We start from the raw sequence: 10,741 nt of genomic DNA on the forward strand, positions 1-10,741 counted from the left end.
CCCCAGGTCAAGACACTTCCCCGCCCCGCCACCCCTGAGCACGAGTCGCCGGCCGAGCGCCGGGCGCAGGGAGGGATCCGTTGGTCTCTGACTCGGCGGCGGGGCCGGCCAGGGCCCCACGGAGTTGGGGAGTTGCCCCGCACCCCTAAAAGCCTCAACACACATTCCCGGTTGAAAGTACGCACTTGACGCGTCCGGGCGCCTCCGCGGTGAGTCGAGCCGCGGCGCTCGGGGTCGGCGAAGGTGGCTCAGCTCGGGCGCTCCAGTCTCGACGTTCCCGGGGCAGAGAGCAACGTCCGGGGACGCACGGGACGGGTGCGCCCGGCGACCGGGGCTGCGCCGGGCGAGGAGCGCGGCGAGAGGGGAGCGCTTCGGCGTTCAGGCAACAGCTACCCCTAGTGGGAGAGCCGCCGGGGCCGCCGCCGCCCCACGCCCGCTGCCCCGCGCCCCGCGCCCGCGGCGCCCCGCGCCCGAAGCGCTCCCGGGTCGGCGGGGGCGCAGGCACGGCGCCGCTTTCCCCGGCCCTCCCCGTCTCCGGCGCCAGGCGCTAGCCGGCCCTCGGGCCCTGCCCTCCGCACCTCCCTGCTGCGCCCCGGAGGCCGCTGACCCGAGAAGAGCAGCGCCGAACAGGGACGAGATGGGACGGGGCGGGCGCGGCCGGGACGGCACGCGGCGGCCCGGGGCAGCGGCGGGGGGCGCCGAGCGCGGTGTGCGTGGCGGGGCGGTGCGGGGGGCGGCCGTGTGCGAGGCGCGAGTGTGAGCGCGCGCGGGAGGCGAGCGGGCGGGCGGGCTCCGGGAGGCGAGCGGCGCCCGCGGGCGAAGGGGAAGGCGGCGGGGGCCCGAAGTTGCCTCCTCGCGGGTCCGCGGCCCCGGCGGGGCGGGAGCCGGGGCCAGCAAAGCGGCGGCCGCGGCCCCGGGCTCCCGCGGCACCTGGGCAGCGGCCCCGCACGAGCAGCAGCGGCGGGGGCGGCGTTGGCGGCGGCGCGCGGGAAGCGAACCGGAGCTCCGGCGCGGCGCGGCGGCCGCCGGGGAGCTCCGCTCAGGTGCGCGGCGAGAGGGGCGCGGGCCGGAGGCGGGCCGCCAGGACCGAGGCCGCGCGCAGCGCTCGCGCCAGCTGGAGCGGGAGGATCTCCCCGGCGGACGCCTGGGTCCCTGGTCCAGCTGCCCGTCCCGGGCGGCAGCGGCGACCGGGGTCCCCCGCCCCCGGCAGCGGGCTTCGGGGGCCCGGCCCCGCCCCCGCCGGCCCCCGGCCGGGCCGCCCCGCCCCCGGCCGCCGGAGCCCGCCCTCGGCCCGTGATTTCTAAAGCATTGGCCGCGCCGCCGGGTGATCCCTCCGGGCTCAAGTTGCAAGGGGGCGGGCCCGGCGCGGAGGTGGAGTCTCCCGCCAATTGAAGCCTCGGCTATAAATCGAGCTCCCCGCACAGCCAAAGCCCAGATGCCTCGCCAGGCCGCCCCGCGGTTGGTGGTGGGAGAAGGTGGCGGGTCCCAGGGGGCTTCGGGGGCTGCAGCCACCATGCTCCGCTCCCTGCTGCTTCACTCCCTGAGGCTCTGCGCCCAGACGGCCTCGTGCCTCGTGCTCTTCCCGCGCTTCCTCGGCACCGCCTTCATGCTCTGGCTCCTCGACTTCCTGTGCATCCGCAAGCATTTCCTGGGCCGCCGCCGCCGGGGTCAGCCCGAACCCGCAGTGGAGCTCGACAGTGACGGCGAGGAGGTGCCCCCGGACGACCCGCCTGTCTGCGTGTCCGATGACAACCGCCTGTGCACGCTGGCGTCGCTGAAGGCCGTGTGGCACGGCCAGAAGTTGGATTTCTTCAAGCAGGCGCATGAGGGCGGTCCAGCTCCCAACTCCGAGGTGGTCCTGCCCAATGGCTTCCAGAACCAGCACATCCTTGACTACGCGAGAGGGAACCGCCCGCTGGTTCTCAATTTCGGCAGCTGCACCTGACCACCGTTCATGGCGCGCATGAGCGCCTTCCACCGCCTGGTCACTAAGTACCAGCGCGACGTCGACTTCCTCATCATCTACATCGAGGAAGCTCACCCCTCGGACGGCTGGGTCACCACAGACTCCCCCTACAGCATCCCGCAGCACCGAAGCCTGGAGGACCGGGTCAGCGCGGCACAGGTACTGCAGCAAGGAGCGCCCAGCTGCTCTCTTGTCCTGGACACCATGGCCAACTCCAGCAGCTCGGCCTATGGGGCCTACTTCGAGCGCCTCTACGTCATCCAGAATGGCACTATTATGTACCAGGGCGGCCGCGGCCCCGACGGCTACCAGGTGTCTGAGCTGCGCACCTGGCTGGAGCGCTATGATGAGCAGCTGCACGGCGCTCAGCCACGTCGAGTGTAAACAATCAGTGGGCAGTTGACTGAACTTGGCGGGCGATGTCTTCGAGCCTTCGAAGCCCACGTGCAAACGCCCCCCCAAACAAGTCAGGTTTGCGGAGGGCCCAATGACACAGCTGTGCTGAGCCGGGATCGCTGGCTGAGTCTGGGCCCTCAGCCAAGCCACCTGAAAATTCTCCCTCGCCTCCCTGGACTCTGTTGCTGTGACTGTCCCTCACCTGTACCTGCCTGGCTGGCTCGAAATCCCTTTCTGAGTGTGGATGCGATGCCAACCTTGCCTGGGTCCTCCCCTCCCCCCACGTGTCCCCGCAGAGGCCCCTGCCTCTCTCACGCCCCCTCCGCAGAGAGAAGAGCCAGTGTGCCTTCAGCCAGGCGCAGAGAGACTTCGGCCACGCCCGCGCACCCTGAGCGCAGCTGGGCTCCCGCAGCGCCTGCCGCTCGCCCTAGTTGCCTGGCACCCTACACACCTGTCGTTCGCAGGGAGGGGATGCCCCGCTGCTTTTGTGTCTATTTCTTGTCCCTGAGTTGGGGGTGGGGGCTTGGGATGGGGAAGGGTGGGCAGGGTTGTTTCCCCCCCTTATTTTGGGTGCTCACGAGCCCCACTGCTGATGACGAGCTGTCTCTAACTGGTCTTGACCACGAGCTGGTTCTGAACTGCAGGGGGGCTTGCAGCAGCGCCTAAAACGAGAGAGGGAAAGTACTCTGGGTTTCCGTGAGGAGACCGCCATAAAGGGGGTGAAAGAGGGCGGCTGGGGGTACTGTTTCGGGACCAGAGGAAGCCGGCTTGAGAGGCACTGGTGAGGTTCGCAGCGCCCCAGGGAGAAGGAAGAGGCCCGGGCTCCTGGGAAACGGGGTGTGGGTGGAGGAGTCCGCGGGAAGAGAGGTGAGGGGGGAGAGCCTGGAGACCCCGAGTGAGGGGTCTCCTCGGCAGAGCTGCCGACTGTGGGGCCAGGAAGTGGGAAGCCCCTGATTCGAAGGCCATTTTTGAGTGTTTTGCTGGAAATACTCTGTATATAAACTTCTTTTACGCTACCATAATAAAAGCTTGAAGTAAACTGCTTTCGGGTTGCCTTTGGTCCCTTTATTTTTTTCTCTCTCTCTCCTCTGAATAGCGGCAGGAATTAAACACAAATCTCTCCCCCGCGTCCCCATAGTGACCCTGGGGGGAAGGGTGGCTGGAAGGACCCGACGCCGGCAGGGGCGCGGGAGGGCAAGGAATAGGTAAAGGGGACGGTGAGGGTGCCCAGGAGTGTACACATGCACGCACACACGCACGGTGGAGATGTGGGATCGGGAGAAAAACCGAGAAGCCGAGCCGGGCGGGGTCCTGGAAGGAGGCCCGAGAGGCAAGGGGGTCCTTACTTGCCGCCGCGCGCGCTTGCGCTCACGCACAATTACAGCTGCCCCTGCAGCCGCCCGTCTAACTTCTCCGAGTGATGGTGTGGGGGAGGGGGCGGTGTGGAGGATAAGGGGGGCTATGGACCAGGTAGGACTGCGCTCCCGACCACCGCGGGCGCCTCCCCACACCTGGCTCCTCCCTAGCCCCCTCCCCGCACCTGGCTCCTCCCTAGCCCCCTCCCCGCACCTGGCTCCTCCCTAGCCTCGTTCCCCACCCGGCTCCTCCCTAGCCCCGTTCCCGCACCTGCAAAATCATCTCCCGCTCGCCTCCAATCCCCGTCTGGCTGCTGGGGTCCGCGGGAGGTGCGACTAGCAAAGCGCACGATGGCGGAGGGAGGGCAGACGGGGAAGGGAGGGCGGGCTTGCAGCGCCACCACTCCAGCAGCAACACCTACTGCGGGGCGGGGGTGGAGCGGGGTGCACCCCCTGCCCAGGACACCCCCTCCTCCTGCCCCTCCTCCGCTTCCCCAAGTTCGAGCCAGACCTCACCACCACCACCCGCGACGCGCTCGGGGCTGGGAAGTGGAGCAAGGGAGCGAGATGGAGGAGCGGAGAGAGACCGGAAAGAGGGGGAAGGCTGTTGCTGGGACGGGGGCTGGGGGGAAGGGGGCCGTGGCGTGTGGCACCGCTCTGCGTCCGCAGTCCAGGCCGGGCGCTCCCGCGCCATCCCGGCCCTCGCTCTGTCCCCTGCTGCTCCCTGGGGGAGGGCGACGCTGGGAGCACTGGATTAGCGCGGCCCCCACCTCCCTCTGCTAGCGACACCTGGAGCGGAACAGTGGGGGGGGGGGGGCAGAAGAAAGCGCTAAGACGAGTCTGCAGAACGCGAGTGGGGGAAGCGAGGCAGCCGAACTTCTCCCGCCCGGGAACCCAGGACCGTCCGGGTCGCGGGATGGAAAGAGAGAGTGTTAGTGAGCGCCTGAGTGTGAGCAGCGCGCACGTGGGAGGGGGTTCTGCAGGGGTGAGGGGGGTGCAGCAGGCGGGTGGAAGAGAGGCCCCTGCTCCACCAACGCCGCCTCCAATTCCGCGCCCAGCCCCCACACTGCTCCTCTGTGAAAAGTTTTTGGAACTGACACCCTGAGCTGGGATTTTTTTTTTTCTTTGCTTTAAAAGTATTTAAATTGAAAAAATAATTTTAAGAAATAATTGGCACAGATGGTATTTCTGCATCTCCTCCCCTCCCCCTCCCCCCCAACGCTGCCTCTCACCCCAAAACCCCCAGGAAGAATCCGGAGCCAGCCGCACGGACGCGGCTGGGCGCCGGGGAGGGCCTGCCCCGAGCTCCGGCAGGCGCTGGCCCCGGTGCGGATTTGGTGGCCTGGAGGCAGCGGAGGGCGGCCCGGGACCGCCGGCAACCGCCGCGGGGCCCCACGGCCGGCCGCGGCCGCTCCGGGTCCTGGCCGGCCGCTGGGGGGTCCAGCTGTACGCGCTGCGCGACCTCCCTTCCCCACGGAGCCCGCTCCCCGCCCCGCCTCCCCCGGCTTCGTCTGGCTTCCCGGACCGAAACTCGGAGCACTGGGCTCTCGGACCTGCGGCTCCTGCCTCTGCCCACGCGGCCGGCTGGCTCCCCGCTCCAGGGGGGGTCCGGCACCCCCCCAACTTCTCTTCTTTCTCTTCTCCCTCCCACTCTCCCTTCCTCCCCTTCATCTTTCCCTTTCTCTCTTCCTTCTCCCTCGTTTCTTCCTTTCTTTCTTCTTTTCTTCTCTCTTCCTTTAAAATCTCTCCTTCTTACAAAAACAGTGCGTGCTCATCGAGGAAAACTCAGAAGAGTCAGGAGAAAATAAAGCCAACCCAAGGTAACCTCAGGGTGTGAGCACTTTCAAACATGCCTCTCCCTGCCCCCCCCCCACATTTGTAAATATATATTTTAATAACAAGAGCCGGATTATTGTAGCCTGACATTAATTTTTGACCCCTGGCGCCCTCTTTCCTTGTCAATAAATGTCTTGAATGGCACCACTGCCACACCATCGAATGGACAGCCAGGGGGGCTCCAGAGTGCTTGGGGTGTGAGGGATGTTTCATTATTATAAGCAGAAACGCAGTGAGCAGCTTGTGTTCACAGTCCTGCCCCACTTTACCCCACTAGCACATTCCTTCCAGGGGAAATCGCTGGGTCAAAACACATGCACATCTTTAAAGATGTCTGGTTTGCCAGGTTTTGCTAAACTGCCTTCCAGAAAGTCTACTTGATTTTATTGTTTCGTGTCTTCCCAGTGCTGTCTCTTCTTTATTTTTAAGTGAAAAATATGACGATAATGCATAAATCCATTCCCGGTAGTAAATTTTAAATACAGAAGAGGGGGAGGAGAAAGTACAAGCCTCACTTAGAGCAGGATTTTTCAAACTGCAAGTCAGGACCCAGCAGCGGGTCATGAAATCAACTTACCAGATCAAGTCAAGCATTTTGTAAGAACTGAGATAGAATAAATACAATGTAACTACCAGCATACATTTCACCTAAGGTAATACAGTTTCCTGAAACTTCTGTTTGGGGGGGGGGGGGGCTGTGTGTGTGTGTGTGTGTGTGTGTGTGTGTGTGTTTACAAGGTGGCTGATGTGAAATGTATTCTTCCTGAAGGAGGAATCAAAAATGTTTGGAAATGTTTGAAAGCCAACGCCTCAAAGTTCCCATTCATCAGGGATAGCCCCTGTGAACTGTTGGGTGTGTTTCCTTCCAGACTCTACTTCGCCTACTGACAATGGCATTTGAGTACATTCCCAGATATAGGTTCCATAATCAGGATCACGATGCACAGTGCTTGATGACCGCCCCCACCACCCCCACACACCTTTCTCCTGCCAGTCCCTACCCGGCACCCTTTACCCATCCATACATCTAGTCCAAGCAGCTCCATGCTGGCTAACTTGTGCCAGATCCGTGGGTTGCCTGAGCCCCTGCCCCCGCCTCAGGAGACACTCTGCCCTCAAGGAATGCTGGATCAGTGGGAAGGAGGGGGTGAGACAGCCATTGTTCTTATTGTTTTTGTTTTTGTTTTTTTTAAGATTTCTTTATTTGAGAGTAAGAGCATGGGGGGGAGGGGCAGAGGGAGAGGGAGAGAGAATCTTAAGCAGACTCTGCACTGAGCATGGAGCTCCCCCCGGGGGCTCGATCTCACGACCCTGAGATGATGACCTGAGCCGAAACCAAAAGTCAGACCCTTAAGCGACTGAGCCACCCAGGCGCCCCACTGTTCTTATTGTTACCATCACCATCATCCTCATCATTAGTGTTTCTGAGGTTCACTGTCAGCTTAGCAATATGGTGCAGGGAGAGGGAGGAGGGGCATTAAAAGAGTTCATAGAGAGGGTCTCATGTGTCCCTTGAAGGCACAAGTGTCTCATCTGGGAAGACACAGAGGGAAGGGCATCCTTGGTGCAAAAGCCGAGGGGGCCAAGAAGGGCAGGTTGTGTTCAGAAAACAAGAAACCCCCATTGTGGCTATAAAGCAGAGGGGGGCATGATGGAGAAGGAGGGGCAGTGAGGAGGGTTGGGGCCACTTTGGGAACCTAGGCCACAGCTTGAGGTCTCTGCTGAGCCTCAGGGATGGGAGCTTTAGACAAGAGAGCAGGGAAGTCAGAGGGAGAGGGGAAGGAGCAACAGACACCTGGGGATGGGGGTGGCTGGGCACACTGTCCATCCGCCACTGACGGAGGGTACAGGTACACTTGCAAGAGTCAGCCTGCCATCTGCCCTTGGCCCAGCAACTGTCCTCTAGGCGTCTACCTGCAGGAGATAGACTACTGGGCACAGAGGGAGGGAGGTACCAGAGGACCATGGCCTCTGCCTTATACCATGCAGATACCCCTCTACAGAGAAGTGATGTCCCAAACCACGGGGCGACCCACATGTGAAAGAGTGAGAAGTGATATCTGAGTGTTTGCTGTAGGGGCCAGGCACTGGGCAAAGGGCTGTATCAGGATTATTCAATTTGGTCATCCTAATAACCCTCTTAGATCAATACGATTATTAGCCCCATTTCACTGATGCACAAACTGAGGCTTGGCAGGGTCAGAGACAGCTGGGGCCAAGATGTTATGGGCTGAATTGTGTCCTCCCCCAAAATTCGTTGTTCAAGTCCCTAGTACCTCCGAATGTGACCTTATTTGGAGATAGGATCTTTAAAGAGCTTAAGTTAGGATGAGGTCATTGGGGCGGGCCTTGATGCAGTATGACTGGTGTCCTTAAAAGAAGAGGAGATGGGGACCCAGACACACAGAGGGACGGCCATGTGAGGACACGGGGAGAAGGCGGCGGTCTACATGCCAGAGAGAGAGGCCTCAGGAGAAACTCGCCCCTCCGACACCTGCATCTCAGATCTGCAGCCTCTAGACGTGTGAGGAAATACTGTGTTGGTTCAGCCCCTCAGTGTGTGGTACCGTGTTATAGCAACCCATACACAGGCCATGGATGAGAAAGTGGCTTTGACCACAGGCCTCTCTCACCCTGGTGCTGGGGGGTTAACACCAGGCTGCACCGCATCCCTCAAGTGGCCAAAAGGAATCAGGGCGCTTGAGATTTCCCCAACCCAGACGCGTTCCTTCCTCTGTTGTTACATGAAAATGCAGCTTACAGGACAGTGGGTCTGAATTGGGCAGTGAGTGTGTGTGCTCTTTTTTTAATATCTGCAAAGACACGCACACAGGCAGCTCTAGAAAAATCTACCCCGAGGAATTCACAGTAGCTGTCTTTGTGTGGGTGGGATTATGAGTGTTTTCTTACTTTCTTCTTGTTGCTTGTCTGTAGCCTGTGATTTTTCTGTAGTGAATGTGTATTGCTCTTATAACAGAAAAAATAAAACTAAAAACAGCAAAAACACTGGCTGTGGCAAGTAGAAACCTGGAGGTGGGGAGGCCAGGGCAGATAGAGGATCTGGCTGGAGGTGGTGAGCTCAGGGCCAGGTCTGGGGATGGTAGGTGGGAGTGTTGGGGTGCGGTGCTGGCACGAGCGACATTTGGGAGGGGAAAAAAAGGAGTAGGGTTGCTGAAAAAAAACACAAGACACTCAATTATATTCGAATTTTAGATAAGCAAAATTTTTTTGAGTATAAGTATGTCCCAAATATTATGTGGGATATACTTATACTTAAAAAGATTTTTTTTTTTAATTCATTGTTTAATCGAAATTCAAATTTAATTGGATGTTTTGGGTTGTTTCTTTGTTTTAAATTTGGCAATCCTAAGCTTGGGTGGGGGCCAAAGGTGAACAATAGTGCAATCTCTCTGAGGCTCTGTTAGGGGCAACCCCAGAGCTCAAAGGGCCTCAAAGCATGGGATAGATGAAACCAAAGTCTCTAAGACCCTCTATTCAATCTTCCCCTCTGGCCAGACAGAGGCCCCCAAACTCTCCAGAGACTACGTCTGATGACCCGGAGCCAAGGAGGAATGACCACCAGCCCTGCTAGCTGATGATTTGCAGGGCCAAAGCAAAATGAAAATTCAGGGCTCCTTGTTCAAGAACGGGGAGAAATGCCATTAAAGGTACAAAATATAAAGCTTTTTCCTTTCTTTCATGGTACCTCAACTTCTCATGGTGTTTCTTTCCTATTTAATGGCATTATAAATAAAGAAAAATTAACATTTTAAATTATGTATTAGTCTGGGTTCTCCGGAGAAACAGAGCCGGTAGGATAGAGAGAAAGATTTACTTTAAGAAATTGGTTCACGTGATGATGGAAGCTGAGAAGTCTAGGATTTGCAGTCGGCAAGCCAGACACCCAGGAAAGCCATTAATGTAAGTTTCAGTCCAAGAGCAAAGGTCTGAGACCCAGGAGCACCAGCAGCGCAAGCTCCAGTCCAGGTCTGAGTCTGAAGACAGAAGACCAGTGGCCCAGCCCCACAGCAGTCAGATGGAGGGGGCAAACTCTCCCTTCCCCATCCTTTTGTTCTATCCAGGCCCTCAACTGATCAGACGAAGCCCACCCACGTCAGGCAGGGCGATCTGCTCCTCGCAGTCTGTTGATGCAAACGTTCATCTCATCTCGAAACACCCTCACAGACACACCCAGAATAATGTTTGACCAAATATCTGGGCAGACCCTAGCCCAGGAAGCTGACACAGAAAATTAGCCACCACAAATCAGTGGCATGGATGTTACCATTCGCCTCTCTGGTTTTAAATGCAGGTGAGCAAGCATGGAATCTGCACGGGGAACCATGGACATTACAACTTTACATTTCATGGCCTGCGCCCACACGTGCATTTCATCCCTGCCAGAGCAGGGCAGATGCTACACAAAGTTGACTCCCCTGTTTTTAGTTCACTTCTTGGTATGGGCACACTTTGCCAACGCTCTTGGCTGTCACTTCGCTGATGAGAAAGGACACATGGCAAGAAAAGGAACCATGGGGAGCCCCGTCTTTCCCTTTCCACCATGCCATCCCTCTGGGGGGCCCGTGGCTCACACCTTCCACACACACGTACCTTGAGTCGCTCCGAGTCTCACGGAGCTTCCACACACTACAGGCTCACTGATATCCATGCTCATGGGGCATCACAAATGCTACATGTGAGGAACAGCAGAGAACAGGGCCATGCGTGTCACCCTACCCACTCTGCTCACACACATCCTCCAGTGTCCCATCCAACTTCACTTACAAAACACGATGCAAAGACAACAATTACTCAGAATTTCAGGACAGTGACAGCAGAGCATTAAATCAAGGGCAGGGTCCTCCGAGTGAGGGGCACTGGACACCGGCCCAGGATGCACACCCATGAAGCCCCCCCGACCATCAGTCCAGACCTGCACACAGCCAGCTGCGAGTCTGGGGAGTGGGGGCAGCTCCTTCCGTGGGCAGAGGGGGCCGCACTATGGTGCTCCCGGTTCTCCTGGGAGGAGAGTGAAGCTCTGTGGTGTTAGCCAATGTCCCCAGGACACACGCCTTCCACCTCCAAAGCCATGCCCTTGGCTCTCCCCACTGCACTTGGCTGCTTACGGGGTGGTTAACCCCTTGCTGGCCGCTCGTTTGCCCAGGCCAGGGGCTGTGAAGATGGCAGG

At 59.3% G+C, this 10,741-nt stretch overlaps 1 protein-coding gene across 1 annotated transcript; it reads left to right on the forward strand.

The window, feature by feature from the left end:
* The first annotated feature begins 1,282 nt into the window (after nucleotides 1-1,282).
* Nucleotides 1,283-3,405, forward strand: DIO3 (iodothyronine deiodinase 3). Its single transcript, XM_045902040.3, has one exon. The coding sequence runs from the start codon at nucleotides 1,436-1,438 to the stop codon at nucleotides 2,348-2,350; it is 915 nt and encodes a 304-aa protein (XP_045757996.1). The 5' UTR covers nucleotides 1,283-1,435; the 3' UTR covers nucleotides 2,351-3,405.
* Nucleotides 3,406-10,741: the final 7,336 nt, after the last annotated feature.

The sequence above is a fragment of the Mirounga angustirostris genome, unplaced genomic scaffold, assembly GCF_029215605.1.
Source record: "Mirounga angustirostris isolate CCGP_5_RB_7025 unplaced genomic scaffold, mMirAng1.0.hap1 SCAF_9, whole genome shotgun sequence".
Classification (NCBI taxonomy): domain Eukaryota; kingdom Metazoa; phylum Chordata; class Mammalia; order Carnivora; family Phocidae; genus Mirounga; species Mirounga angustirostris.